Source organism: Delphinus delphis, chromosome 10, assembly GCF_949987515.2.
Source record: "Delphinus delphis chromosome 10, mDelDel1.2, whole genome shotgun sequence".
In the NCBI taxonomy this organism is placed as follows: domain Eukaryota; kingdom Metazoa; phylum Chordata; class Mammalia; order Artiodactyla; family Delphinidae; genus Delphinus; species Delphinus delphis.
The window spans coordinates 78,370,072-78,386,167 of NC_082692.2; the positions used below are offsets into that span (position 1 = coordinate 78,370,072).

The window sequence follows — 16,096 nt, forward strand, 5'->3', positions numbered from 1 at the left end:
GAAAGCGGATAATACGATCCAGGAAACGAGCACCAGGAAATAATGCCACATTCAAAACAATGTCATGCTGACATCACACAAACCGCACCACTCACAGACACTTTATGTTCCCCAAGGGATAGCTCAGTGGTAAGCAACTTCAGTGTTCCCAGCAGGGATGGCGCTTCTCACGGAACCTGACTGACACTGGTTGGTTTTTCTAATTGGCAAAAGTTACGCCGGCAATTATAAATAAAAAAAAAAGTTACTATCACTTTGTAGAGAAGAGATTCTACTGAGGCTGGGAGCGGACTTAAGGATGGCTCCTCAAGATAGATGGAGCATCAAATGCTTTGGGTGTAATAGGTAATTTTTGTTTTTCAGCCACAAAAAGCCAAATTGAATAAACTCCTTTGAAAAAGGTCTCACTGACATGTAACAAATTTGTATAGAAAAAAGAAAAGAAAAAAAAAAAGTGGTCCTGGACCACCTTGGAGTACTACTCAAAGACAATGCTGGACGTGCATGCAAGGCTCCACTGAGTCCTACGATATAGAAATTCCTTTGATATTACAAAATACAAAAATATTTTATCAGAACTCTCATTTACATCGCATTTACAATGGACATGTAAATAACTTAGTCTTGGGTCCTGGCTAATAAACAAATTACGTACTGGAAAAAGGGTCCTAAAAGGGAGAGAACCAGAGAGGCTATAATATATAAGCGAGCGGGAAACAATTTTGCCATCTTGCCAGTGGCAGCTCAACACAGACGGACGGGAAGGAGGTGACCAATCCTGGCCTCCGTAGAGTCTATAGCGTTTCCAAAGTGAAATGTGCAAATAATATTCAACATGCCAAGAACTGTGACTACCTATCGAGTCAGTCGGTGACCTTGCCGCCATCAACAGAGAGCTCTTCTCATCTCTCCCTGGAACCACCAAAGCAAAGAGCTTTAAAATTTAAAACAGTGCAAGTTTCTGAATTTACATTCTTACCTCCCATCTTCCCCTATCCCCTGACCCCCATCGGATTAAGAAATGATACAGTTTTTGCTCTTTTGTCTTTTCCTGCTGTGCAACTGTCCCCTGCCACCTAGCGTGGAAGACTTGGGGAGGCCGTACGAGCTGTATTTGTGCAGTAACTCATCACTCGTGACGTATCGCAGGTGGGCGGGCTGGGGGATGGGTTCTCCTAGGAAATAGCCCTCGTTGTCAGACTCCGAGGACGAAGAGCAGGTGGAACACCAATCGTACTCAGTGAAGTAGGGTCCCCATCGCTCCCCAAAGGCATTCTGCAGAGCCAGGTCCGATACAGTCCGGGGGCACCGGCCGTACAGGTCCCTCCGGGAACCCTGGCCCAGGCTCTCCTGGAAGCTCCGCTGGCGCATGAACTGATCATAATCCTCCCTGGCTCTCAGGGGGGGCCTTTCTTTTAACTGAGAGAGGGCCTCGCGCTCGCTGGCCAGGTGGAGGGCGTTGTCTGAGCGAGAGCGTCGGGATCGGCGGGAGCGGTGAGGTCGGAAGCGGCGGTTTTCTTCGCGGGAAGTGGCTCTCCGCCGCGTGCGCTCGCTCATGGGCTGGATCCTCACACCCTCCGGCCCCGGCAGCTTGCTGCCCGCCATCCCCCCATCGAAATCAAAGCTCTGATGCATCCTTCCGTGGGCCTGCAGGTCTCTGTACCTGATGGGGTTGCCGAGAGGGTGGAGGTTTCCCTCCATCTCCTGGTACTGCTGGGCGGAGAGCAGGCTGCGAACGGACTCGGCGCTGCGGAACTGCATGGACGAGTTCAGCGTGCCCATGTTGCTCAGCTTCTCGGACACGTTCATCCCAGAGTCTTTGCTGAGATCGGGCATGGAAAACCGGGAGAGGTGCTCCTGGCGCTTGGCACCACCATCTGCGGAGAGGCCTGGGGGAGAGAGAGGAAAGGTTCACAGAGGTTAATACAAACGTGCAGCCATGGGAGTCCCGTCGCTGTGGGTCATCTGAACCGTTATCTATCCAGGGTCGCTGCATACGGTTGCACAGTGGCACACTGCACACAGGCTCGCTCAGAAAGTATGCAGGAGGGCTCTCGCCATTCCATAGCGGGCCAGTGTCCACTTAGAGGGGACACCTGGTTAAAATGCATCCACGAGATGTTTTTTTAATAGTCATGAATTCCTCCAAAGGTTCATCAAAATTACTTAAGAGCCCATCATGTATCTTATAAGTGATGTTTCTTCTGTTCAGAAATTCACTTTAAAAAGTGCTCAATCACCTCGCTGGTTCTAATGATGACTATAAGCTCCACAGGAGAGATATTCTGGACAAAGAACCTTTAAGCTATAGAGGCCGGGCCACGCCCAAGCAGTTCCTAGCAACACTGAGCCTAGAGTCTAGTCCCATAATACTGGACCAGTTCACTTCCGTGTTTACCTCCAGCAATTTCCTGCTCTGCCTGCTGTCCCTGGGCCTCTATCCCAGATGTCTTGAAAACTAAGTGGCTCCCTGGGTGTAGACAGAGGGATATTTACTCTCTCAGGGTGTTTAGTAAATGACTGTTTCAGGGTTCCAAATGGGCCCCTAGCAGTCAGAAGATGTGAGTGGGACTCCGGGGGGCATTCCTCCTTCTCCTGGGGAGACACTTTTTAAAACAAAGCAGTGACCCGAATGCTCTCTAACAGCAGGAGCCCCTAGCAATGATCCTGCATTCCCTACATGCTGTCACTGCCATCACTGAGATGAAAACCATGTTGAAGGGAGCAGGAGATTCTTGACTTCAGAAACTTCCATTCTGCCCATCTTAAAGCAGCACTCGCTAGAACAGCAGTTTAAGAATGGACCAGGTGGCAAAATCTCAGCATTTCCCACTCATTATCGATGGAAAAGATGAGCAGCTTTGCCATTTCTGGTCACAGACAACATGTCTTTGGATTGCACTGGCCCATTAGAACCCCTGCCACCGATTACCCCACCTAACGGGGCCAACAACTTTGGCTCCCCTCACAAAACTGTTATGAGCACTTTGAAACACTACTTGGCAATACCCACTAAAGCTAAATATACATATATATGTGTGTGTATGTGTATATATATCTATGTGTGTGCATATATACACACATGAATTATGAACAAAGTTGCTTTGAATACCTGTGTTCACTTTTTTGGTGGACTTAATGTACTCATTTCTGTTGGGTATATAGCCAGAGTGGAGATCCTGTGTCCTTCTTTTTATTTATTTATGTATGTACATATGTATGTTATTTTTAAAATTGTAATACAGTTGATTTACAATGATTCAGGTGTGCAGCAAAGTGATTCAGTTTATATATATATATATATATATATACAGATATAAATTCTTTCTATATATACCATTGTATATAAATTCTTTCCACATATATATAAATATATATATAAATTTTCTTTTTCAGATTATTTTCCAGTATAGGTCACTACAAGATATTGAATATAATTCCCTGGGCTATACAACAGTCCTTGTTGTTCTGTTCTGTGACTTTCCATTGCCACTCTTGGTTATATACCCAACGGAAAACAGTTTATGGATTCAAAAAATGTAAAACGGTATTCAGAGAAGCTTTCTTTATAACAGTCCAGAACTAAAAACAATTCAAACGTCAATTAACAGGAGGAAGGATAAATAAGTTGTGGTATTTTCCAGCATTCCCATTAAAAGGAATCAGGCAGGACTTTTTGGAGAAATGGCTAATTCCAGGATAGGAGGAGGGAAGGTAAAAGATGAGCCTGGAACACCTTGTTATGCCAAAAAGTGAGGAAGTGTTAAAAATAAAAAACGAAGGGAGGCTTGCGAGAACACCAGAATCACAGCTAGCAGCTGGACAATCATCGACAGGAAGACACTGGAACTCACCAAAAGAGATACCGCACGTGCGAAGACAAAGGAGAAGCCACAATGAGATGGTAGGAGGGGCGCAATCACAGTAAAATAAAATCCTATAACTGCTGGGAGGGTGACTCACAGACTGGAGAACACTTACACCACAGAAGTGCACCCACTGGAGTGAAGGTTCTGAGCCCCACGTCAGGCTTCCCAACCTGGGGGTCTGGCAACGGGAGGAGGAATTCCTAGAGAATCAGACTTTGAAGGCTAGTGGGATTTGACTGCAGGACTTCGACAGGACTGGGGAAAACAGAGACTCCACTCTTGGAGGGCACACACAAAGTTGTGTGCGCATCGGGACCCAGGGGAAGGAGCAGTGACCCCAGGGGAGACTGAACCAGACCTACCTGCTAGTGTTGGAGGGTCTCCTGCAGAGGCAGAGGCTGACTGTGGCTCACGGTGGGGACAAGAACACGGGCAGCAAAAGTTCTAGGAATTACTCCTCGGCATAAGCCCTCCCAGAGTCCGCCATTAGCCCCACCAAAGAGCCCAGGTAGGCTCCAGTGTTGGGTTGCCTCAGGCCAAGCAACCAACAGGGAGGGAACCCAGCCCCACCCATCAGCAGTCAAACGGATTAAAGTTTTACTGAGCTCTGCCCACCAGAGCAACAGCCAGCTCTACCAACCACCAGTGCCTCCCATCAGGAAACTTGCCTCTTGGATAGCCTCATCCACCAGAGGGAAGACAGCAGAAGCAACAAGAACTACAATCCAGCAGCCTGTGGAACAAAAACTACATTCACAGAAAGATAGACAAGATGAAAAGGCAGAGGTCTATGTACCAGATGAAGGAACAAGATAAAACCCCAGAAAAACAACTAAATGAAGTGCAGATAGGCAAACTTCCAGAAAAAGAATTCAGGATAATGATAGTGAAGATGATCCAGGACCTTGGAAAAAGAATCGAGGCAAAGATCGAGAAGATGCAAGAAATGTTTAACAAAGACCTAGAAGAATTAAAGAACAAACAGGGGCTCCCCTGGTGGCACAGTGGTTGAGAGTCCGCCTGCTGATGCAGGGAACGCGGGTTCGTGCCCCGGTCCGGGAGGATCCCACATGCTGCGGAGCGCCTGGGCCCGTGAGCCATGGCCGCTGAGCCTGCGCGTCCGGAGCCTGTGCTCCGCAACGGGAGAGGCCACAACGGTGAGGGGACCGTGTACCGCAAAAAAAAAAAAATCGTTTAAAAAAAAAAGAACAAACAGAGATGAACAATACAATAACTGAAATGAAAAATACACTAGAAGGAATCAATAGCACAATAACTGAGGCAGAAGAACGGATAAGTGACCTGGAAGACAAAATGGTGAAATTCACTGCTGCGGAACAGAATAAAGAAAAAAGAATGAAAAGAAATGAAGACAGCCTAAGAGACCTCTGGGACAACATTAAATGCAACAATATTCGCATTATAAGGGTCCCAGAAGGAGAAGAGAGAGAGAAAGGACCAGAGAAAGAATTTGAAGACATTATAATCAAAAACTTCCCTGGGCTTCCCTGGTGGTGCAGTGGTTGAGAGTCCGCTTGCCGATGCAGGGGACACGGGTTCGTGCCCCGGTCCAGGAAGATCCCACATGCCGCCGAGCGGCTGGGCCCGAGAGCCACGGACACTGAGTCTGCACGTCTGGAGCTTGTGCTCCGCAGTGGGAGAGGCCACAACAGTGAGAGGGCTGCGTACCGCAAAAAAAGAAAAAAAAAACAAACTTCCCTAACATGGGAAAGGAAATAGCCACCCAAGTCTAGGAAGCGCAGAGAGTTCCATACAGGATAAACCCAAGGACAAATATGCCAAGACACATAGTAATCAAACTGGCAAAAATTAAAGACAAAGAAAAATTATTGAAAGCAGCAAGCGAAGAACGACAAATAACATACAAGGGAACTCCCACAGGGTTAACAGCTGATTTCTCAGCAGAAACTCTACAAGCCAGAAGGGAGTGGCATGATATACTTAAAGTGATGAAAGGGAAGAACCTACAACCAAGATTACTCTAGCCAGCAAGGATCTCACTCAGATTCGATGGAGAAATCAAAAGCTTTACAGACAAGCAAAAGCTGAGAGAATTCAGCACCACCAAACCACCTCTACAACAAATGCTAAAGGAACTTCTCTAAGTGGGAAACACAAGAGAAGAAAAGGACCTACAAAAACAAACCCAAAACATCAAGAAAATGGTCAAAGGAACATACACATCGATAATTACCTTAAATGTGAATGGATTAAATGCTCCAACCAAAAGACACAGGCTTGCTGAATGCATACAAAAACAAGACCCATATATATGCTGTCTACAAGAGACCCACTTCAGACCTAGGGACCCATATAGACTGAAAGTGAGGGGATGGAAAAGGATATTCCATGAAAATGGAAACCAAAAGAAAGCTGGAGTAGCAATAACTCATATCAGAAAAAAATAGACTTTAAAATAAGAATGTTACAAGAGACAAGGAAGGACACTACATAATGATCAAGGGATCAATCCAAGAAAAAGATATAACAATTATAAATATATATGCACCCAACGTAGGAGCACCTCGATACATAAGGCAACTGCTAACAGCTATAAAAGAGGAAATCGACAATAACACAATAATAGTGGGGGACTTTAACACCTCACTTACACCAATGGACAGATCATCCAAAATGAAAATAAATAAGGTAACACAAGCTTTAAATGACACAACAGACCAGATAGATTTAACTGATATTTATAGGACATTCCACCCAAAAACAGCAGATTACACTTTCTTCTCAAGTGCGCACGGAACATTCTCCAGGATAGATCACATCTTGGGTCACAAATCAATCCTCAGTAAATTTAAGAAAATTGAAATCATATCAAGCATCTTTTCTGACCACAACGCTATGAGATTAGAAATGAATTACATGGGAAAAAATGTAAAAAACACAAACACATGGAGGCTAAACAATATGTTACTAAATAACCAAGAAATCAAAAAATACCTAGAGTCAAATGAGAATGAAAACACGACGATCCAAAACCTATGGGATGCAGCAAAAGCAGTTCTAAGAGGGAAGTTTATAGCTATAGAAGCCTACATCAAGAAATAAGAAAAATCTCAAATGAACAATCTAACCTTACACCTAAAGGAACTAGAGAAAGAAGAACAAACAAAACCCAAAGTTAGCAGAAGGAAAGAAATCATAAAGATCAGATAAGAAATAAATGAAAGAGAAACAAAGAAAACAATAGCAAAGATCAATAAAACTAAAAGCTGGTTCTTTGACAAGATAAACAAAATTGATAAACCATTAGCCAGACTCATCAAGAAAAAGAGGGAGAGAACTCAAATCAACAAAATTAGAAATGAAAAAGGAGAAGTTACAACAGACACCGCAGAAATACAAAGCATTCTAAGAGACTACTATAAACGACTCTATGCCAATAAAATGGACAACCTGGAAGAAATGAACAAATTCCTAGAAAGGTATAACCTTCCAAGATTGAACCAGGAAGAAAGAGAAAGATATGAACCGACCAATCACAAGTAATGAAATTGAAACTGTGATTAAAAATCTTCCAACAAACAAAAGTCCAGGACCAGATGGCTTCACAGGTGAATTCTATCAAACATTTAGAGAAGAGCTAACATCCATCCTTCTCAAACTCTTCTAAAAACTGCGGAGGAAGGAGCACTCCCAAACTCATTCTATGAGGCCACCATCACCCTGATACCAAAACCAGACAAAGATACTACAAAAAGAGAACATTTTTACAGATCAATATCACTGATGAATATAGACGCAAAAATCCTCAACAAAATACTGGCAAACAGAATCCAACAACACATTAAAAGGATCATACACCACGATCAAGTGGGATTTATCCCAGGGATGCAAGGATTCTTCAATATATGCAAATCAATCAATGTGCTACACTGTATTAACAAACTGAAGAATGAAACCCATATGATCATCTCAATAGATGCAGAAAAAGCTTCCGACAAAATTCAGCACCCGTTTATGAGAAAAACTCTCCAGAAACTGGGCACAGAGGGAACCTACCTCAACATAATAAAGGCCATATATGACAAACCCACAGCAAACATCATTCTCAATAGTGAAAAACTGAAAGCATTTGCTCTAAGATCAGGAATGAGACAAGGATGCCCACTCTCACCACTATTATTCAACATAGTTTTGGAAGTCCTAGCCACGGCAATCAGAGAAGAAAAATAAATAAAAGGAATACGAACTGGAAAAGAAGAAGTAAAACTGTTTGCAGTTGACATGATACTATACATAGAGAACCCTGAAGATGCCACCAGAAAACTACTAGAGCTAATCAATGAATTGTGTAAAGTTGCAGGATACAAAATTAATGCACAGAAATCTCTTTCATTCCTATACACAAATGATGAAAAATCTGAAAGAGAAATGAAGGAAACACTCCCATTTAGCACTGCAACAAAAAGAATAAAATACCTAGGAATAAACCTACCTAGGAAGACAAAAGATCTGTATGCAGAAAACTCTAAGACACTGATGAAAGAAATTAAAGATGATACCAACAGATGGAGAGATGTACCATGTTCTTGGATTGGAAGAATCAATATTGTGAAAATGACTATACTACCCAAAGCAATCTACAGATTCAACACAATCCCTATCAAATTACCAATGGCATTTTTTACGGAACTAGAACAAAAAATCTTAAAATGTGTATAGAGACACAAAAGACCCCGAATAGCCAAAGTAGTCTTGAAGGAAAAAAAAAGGAGCTGGAGGAATCAGACTCCCTGACTTCAGACTATACTACAAAGCTACAGTAATCAAGACAATATGGTACTGGCACAAAAACAGAAACATAGATCAGTGGAACAAGATAGAAAGCCCAGAGATAAACCCATGCACCTATGGTCAACTAATCTATGACAAAGGAGGCAAGAATATACAATGGAGAAAAGACAGCCTCTTCAATAAGTGGTGCTGGGAAAACTGGACTGCTACATGTAAAAGAATGAAATTAGAACACTTCCTAACACCATACACAAAAATAAACTCAAAATGGACTCGAGACCTAAATGTAAGACCAGACACTATAAAACTCTTAGAGGAAAACATAGGAAGAACACTTTTTTTTTTTTCTCGGTACACAGGCCTCTCACTGTTGTGGCCTCTCCCGCTGCGGAGCACAGGCTCCGGACGTGCAGGCTCAGTGGCCATGGCTCACGGGCCCAGCCGGAGCGGCACATGGGATCCTCCCGGACTGGGGCACGAACCCATATCCCCTGCATCGGCAGGCGGACTCTCAACCACTGTGCCACCAGGGAAGCCCGGAAGAACACTTTTTGACATAAATCACGGCAAGATCTTTTTTGATCCACCTCCTAGAGTAATGGAAATGAAAGCAAAAATAAACAAATGGGACCTAATGAAACTTCAAAGCTTTTGCTCAGCAAAGGAAACCATAAACAAGACAAAAAGACAACCCTCAGAGTGGGAGAAAATATTTGCAAACGAATCAACGGACAAAGGATTAATCTCCAGTCTCCAAAATATACAAACAGCTCATGCAGCTCAATATTAAAGAAACAAACAACCCAATCCAAAAATGGGCAGAAGACCTAAATAGACATTTCTCCAAAGAAGACATACAGATGGCCAAGAAGCACATGAAAAGCTGCTCAACATCACTAATTATTAGAGAAATGCAAATCAAAACTACAATGAGGTTCACCTCACACCAGTTAGAATGGGCATCATCAGAAAATCTACAAACAACAAATTCTGGAGAGGGTGTGGAGAAAAGGGAACCCTCTTGCTCTGTTGGTGGGAATGTAAATTGATACAGACACCATGGAGAACAGTATGGAGGTGCCTTAAAAAACCAAAAATAGAATTACCATATGATCCAGCAATCCCACTACTGGGCATATACTCAGAGAAAACGACAGTTCAAAAAGACACATGCACCCGTGTTCACTGCAGCACTCTTTACCATAACCAGGTCATGGAAGCAACCTAAATGCCCATCGACAGACAAATGGATAAAGAAGATGTGGTACATATATACAATGGAATATTACTCAGCCATAAAAAGGAACGATATTGGGTCATTTTTTGAGACGTGGATGGATCTAGAGACTATCATACACCGTGAAGTAAGTCAGAAAGAGACTAACAGAAATTGTATATTAATGCATATATGTGGAACCTAGAAAAATGGTTCAGATGAACCGGTTTGCAGGGCAGAAATTGAGATACAGATGTAGAGAACAAACGTATGGACACCAAGCGGGGAAAGCTGCAGGGGGGTGGTGGTGGGGGTGGTGTGATGAATTGGGCAATTGGGATTGACATGTATACACTGATGTGTATAAAATGGATGACTAATCAGAATTTGCTGTATAAAAAAATAAATAAAATAAAATACAACAACAACAAAAAGATGTTAAAAAAATAAATAAATAAATGCCCCTGGTAACCATTAAAAAAAAAAAAACACAGAAAACAAAAATGAAGGGGGGTTCGTTTTCAGAATACAGGACCCAACTTCAAAGGGATCCCACCAGCCAAAGCTGAGCGATTCGAGCATTCAGACAGTACTGATTTATAAACCACTGAGCAAACCAGAATTCATGAATCCATACTGATAACAGACAAAAATACCAGCAAATAAATGGGGGAGAAGCGTGGGCCCTTGTACATAACAGGCTGGAGTGTGCGTGCAGGAGGAGTGCTGGATTTGGAAGATCATCGTTTTGTAACCACTGTAGGTAAAGACTGGCTCATGCAAGACACGAAATATGCTAAATTTAGGGGGTAAAATTTGACTGGGGAGCAGGATATCTGCATGGTGTTGTTAAGTGGTTCCCCACATATCGCTTATTATCTATAAGAGAAAATTTAGTAACTATACAGTGGAATAATCAGACAACACTCTGACCACCTCCATCACGGACGAGGTGCCACTGACACCATGTCCCTCCAGATGGGATTCCCTAAGCAGGACACACTACCACCTACGGAGTCTTTCAGTCAAAAACACATACCCTGAATGGATTCAGGAGGAAAGACCAGACGAACCCCAAATGAGGAATATTCTATTAAGAAGAAAAGGGATTGTATTTTTAAAAAGAAATTCAGTATCATAAAAGACAAAGACTGAGTGAATGTTCTAGACTAAAGGATATTAAGGAACCACAGCAACTATATACAATACCCGATCCTGGACTGGAACCTGCACTGTAATGAAAATAAATGCTACAAAGGATAAATTTTCCTCAAATGCAAAAATTGGGACATGGGCTAACTCATAAATGTATTATGCTAAATATACTGTGGTTAACTGATAATTAGGATAATGTCAGAGAAGATCCTTATTCTTGGGAAATACACATGGAAGTATATGGTAGTAAATGGCCAAGATGGATGCAACTCGCTCTCAAATGGTTCAGAAATACACTGCGCGCACGTGTGTGTGTGTGTGTGTGTGTATGTGTGTGTGTGTGTGTGTGTACACACAAGAGAGGGCAAATGATAAACCAAACGGGTAAAATGTTAACAATAGGTGAATCTAGGTAAATACTTTATGGGTATTGTTTTTTCCATTTTTGCAACTTTTCAATAAGTTTGAATTTATTTCCAAATAAAAAGTTTCTTAAAAATTGTAGTATAGTTATGTGATGCAAAGGTTTTCAATTCCAGGGGAAATTACTGGGGGTAGGGGATGCTACTAGTGTCTAGTGTGTAGAGACCAGAGAGATGCTGCTAAACACACTATAATGCACAGGACAGTCCCCACAACAAAGAATTATCCAGCCCCAAATGTCAATAATACCCCAGTTGAGAAACCATGCTATACTGGAATACTACACAACGAGAATGAATAACTACATGGACAGCATGGATGAATCTCATAGAAAACGCTGAGAGACACAAAAGAGTACAGGCAGTACGATTCCATTTACGTGAAGCTCAAGAACAGGCTAAGGCTGTCTGTGGTGACAGAGGTCAGAAGAGTGGGAGGGGCACAGGGAAATGTCCAGGGCGCAGGAAATGTTCTCTACCTAGAGCTGGGTGATGATTATAAAAGGATGCACATGTAAAAATGCCTTGAGGTGCAGTTTAAATATTTGTTTGCTTTACCTTATGTAGGTTATAACTCAATAAAACGGTGTAAAAATAATGCAGTGTTCTCGTTAAAGAGCTCAATTTAAACGTTGGATATGTCTACAAAGAAACTATTCTGCCCAACATCATACTTTCCAGTCACTTCTTTTTTTTAAATTTCATTACTGGGATAACTGGCAGGGTAAGAGGAGTGGAGTTCTCTGACTCCTGCTTTCCGAGCTGCTTATCTGTGACATACACATCATAAAAGCTGATTTACAACAGCTAATCACTTCCAGAACCTCCCCAAGCTGAAGGCGGAGCGGAGAGGATAGCAACACAAGATGATGTGAATGACTAGCCTGGGCAGATAAACTCTAGTAAGGAAGGAAAAAAAATCCTTCAAAAATCACACAGAGAAACAAAAGCTACATGGGTGGGAGCGATGATCTCTGCGGGGCTTTTGGAATTAGGGTCGGGGTAAATAATCTAGCAAATACTATACATTCCCAAACATGCTGTTTTCCTGAACCCGTCTTTTATAAGCCCCAAAGTCATGCATTTCTGAGAATGTCCTGTGTGTGAATACATTCATATTCAATGAGGAAGTAAACGTGAGGAAGGAGAGCTTCCACTCTGCTGGGAGGTGATGATGCCCTATTGAACTGTACTTCTGCCTCCTGGGAAATCTCAGCATCTCCAATCCCCACAAAAGAAAAGTCCTCTGGCAAGAACTAGAGAGCCCTGTTGCTCAAGCTCAGAGTCCACTATCAGTTTTACTTAAACGTAAGCTGGGAGATGTGCGGGTAGGATTGGAAAGCCACCGGCTCACTCCAGACAGGAGAAATGTGTATGTTCTCATTTATTAACTCAGAGTCCCCTTCAGGGGCTTCTTACACGCAGGCCATGCACAAAATGGCCAGTGTTGCCCAGAGATGAGCCATAATTGTGCGCCTGCCTCTACACAGAGCGGCTCTGTGCTTAATTTCACTACTGGTCAAATCCAGAAACCTTCTGCAGATGTCAAAGTCTCTCCAAGATGGTGGACTAAATGCTCCTCCCTGGCTGACTCTGCTTTAGTCGCGCTTACACACACCAGCAAGTTCGTAGCAGCCCCTTATGGAAAACTCTCCCCTTTGCGTGGCTGCCTTCTTTGGATCACTAAGGACCTCACGTAAATACCACCTCTTCCATGGTGCCTGCCCTGATTGTTCTTTCTCAAGGAGCAAAGTTGTCCCCCACCCCCAAATAGTCACTCTGTCGCACCTGACCCTTGTTTAAAGACCCCACTCTGACTTATTTTCTTAAATTTAAGTTGGTAGCCAAATGGATGCCCTCCGGGAGTAGGGATCTTGCCCCCCCCTGTTTACCACACTGGAACTAGCAGTGCTGGGCATCCTGCTGGTGGAGTTAAGGTGAATGAATCCTCACGCTGCCCACAGCTAGGAAAACGCAACCACCCTCTGACCTGGAGCAGGCCAGGACTTGAAAGATTACCCGATTGCAATTTGGATGAGGGCATGCCAACCATCAGGAACCAAAAAACCCACGGTCACACGAATCAGTCTCATTGTCTCTGGCCGTTCATTACACGGCCCACCATCTGGGGCTTCTCCAATATTAGAGGAACGTGTGGTTTATAGTTGGCCCCTCAAACTGCAAAAATATTTTGTCTTATTGATCACACTGCTGGAGATCTGTTTAAATGGGCAGCTTCCAGGTCCCCAAGATGGACCTATACTATCCCAGCTCACATCTCACCCTGAGAAACTCTCCTTCCCTCTCTAACTCACTCTGAGCAGAACTGAAAGGTGACTTGGGGCAACTTCTGAACCTCTTGAGATGCGTGTGTAAAATGGGCCTAACAATAGTACCTGAGTTCAAAAGCTTTAGTGATGATTGGGTGAGAAAATACATACCTTTCGTTTTTATTTCATTTATTTTTTTGGCCATGCTGCGCGGCATGCAGGATCTTAGTTCCCTGACCAGGGACCGAACCTGTGCCCCCTGCAGTGGAAGCACAGAGTTTTAACCACTGGAGCGCCAGGGAAGTCCCACCTTACGTCTTGAAGCCTCATCACAACTACTGTAAATCTGGGTAGTTTTGATTTCCTCTCCATCTCCTTGGCGAGCCTATACGCTCCAAGAGGGCAGGAGCTGGCTCCTGCTGGCTAGCCCCGATCTCAGTAGCTGGTACTCGATGCATGGGAAGGAAGTAAGCAAGGCCTAGGAGTCCCCAGTGAAAGAGAGCATGCTCCAAGAAATTTACACCCAGCCAACTGTAAAGACAAACAAATACTTGCTGAAGGCGTGATTGTATGAAGGAACGAACCCGAGACGAGCCACACAGGACCAGACACATCATGATGTTCACTGAAGATGAGCCACTAAAATAATGATAAAAATAATTTGTGCCTCTAAACTGCAGCTGGGGCTGACTTCTCTACCCAGAGGAAATGCAACTCTCTGTTCCACTTGTCTGTGTCGCATGAGACTCAGTGTCAAAACACTGCAAACCAATATAGTCTAACCAAATGGGGTTCTCAACACCACTCTGCTCTTCTGCAATGAATGAACTTTACTTTTCTCGCTGCCCAAGCCATAATGTGTGTGTGTGTGTGTGTGTGTGTGTGTGTGTGTGTGTGTGTGTGTGAACGAGCACAGCTGTGGTATGGGAGGTGGAAACTGCGCACTAAGTTCTCCAGAGAGCTCTGGCAGAAGCCCATCGTCTGACTCCGCACTTAACACTGGCATCTTCAGGGCCCCAACACATTCTGGAGAGCCTGGCAGAAGTTCCCACCGGGCAGCACGAGACACAGATGCCAGGTCGCTTTCCTCTCCAGTGGAACTCCGTCTTATTAATAGACAGAGAGGGTTTTCTCCTCTTCTAATAAAGCAGGCTTTGTGAGAGGCGCTGGATGGTGACCGTGGAGATAAACGCCTTGATTTATCCTTATCCCTGGGGTCGGCGTGGCCAGGAGCGACAGAAATGTCCACATGCCGCAGGGGCTGGGGGTTTCCCTCAGGTGCCCCAACAAGGAGACGTCAGTATCGAATTTAGCCTGTGGTTCCCCGTGGTTAAACTGTCAACCCAAAAATGCAGCCAGGGCGCTTTAAACAACACTCCAGCGTTTCTGTCCAAGCAATGCCTCCTCACTGCAAATAGGAGGTCTCAACAGAAGCCAGTGACAGTGAGAAAAATCACTACCTTCAAAGAATGCTCTGGGTCTGATGGAAGAGAAGGGCAATCTTTGCGGGGCTCCCTCCCTCTATTCTAAGAGCAGAAGGTATTCGCTCAAGCCAGAGAGAAGAAAATGCAGACTTAAACGTACTGGCATCTCTTTCTGTTCCTCACTTATTGCCCTTTCTAGCCCTACTCCACCCCTGCGAAAACAAACCAAAAAACCAAACCAAAACAAAAAAAACCACAACTGGCGTAGGCAGAGAACTGTGTTTCTGCCAACTTGAAAGATGCAATTCAGTAAAAGAAAGAATATCTACTCACTTTTTGCCCTCTATACATTTACAACCCATACTGATGATTTAGTAAGGTCTTCCCAATATTTTTTTTTTTTCTGAAGCAGAGACATGAAGAAAAAGGAATTGTTTAGAATAGGGGTTTGCAAACGATGGCCCATGGGCCGAATCCAGCTCGCTATGTACTTATTTTTGTAAATAAAGTTTTATTGGAACACAACTCCATCTATTTGCATGCTGTTTATGGCTGCTTCCTTGCTATAATGGGAGAAGTGAGTCACTGTGACAGAGACTGCATGACTTGCAAAGCGTATAATATTTACTATCTGGCACTTTCTAGAAACAGTTTCAACCTCTGGTTTAGAATGTGAATGTGAACGTGAAGCTGTATCAAGTCTGAGCATCACCAAAAGTCAAGGGCTCTACCCAGGCTAACTGTCTGAGACCATAAAAAATATCTTTGGGGTACCAGCTGACTTAAATGCATGTGGGTAGTCTGCTCAGGTCCCTTGGGATCGTTTTTTCCCAACTAAGTCGACTGATTTCATCAACACCCTGAACTTCAAATTGGCAACAGCTGCAGAGAACCTGACATCTAGGCAGTGGAGTTTAACCACCACCACATGTTCCTTGGTGACAGGGCACAGACCGGTTTGAACAGA

The 16,096-nt window shown here is 43.6% G+C and overlaps 1 protein-coding gene across 1 annotated transcript in view; it reads right to left on the minus strand.

The window, feature by feature from the left end:
- Positions 1-1,014: 1,014 nt before the first annotated feature.
- Positions 1,015-16,096, minus strand: part of PRICKLE2 (prickle planar cell polarity protein 2) — a 335,809-nt gene continuing 320,727 nt past the window's right edge. Inside the window, exon 9 of the mRNA XM_060021495.1 lies at positions 1,015-1,889. Coding sequence (XP_059877478.1) covers positions 1,015-1,889 — 875 coding nt within the window. The remainder of the gene's footprint in view (positions 1,890-16,096) is intronic.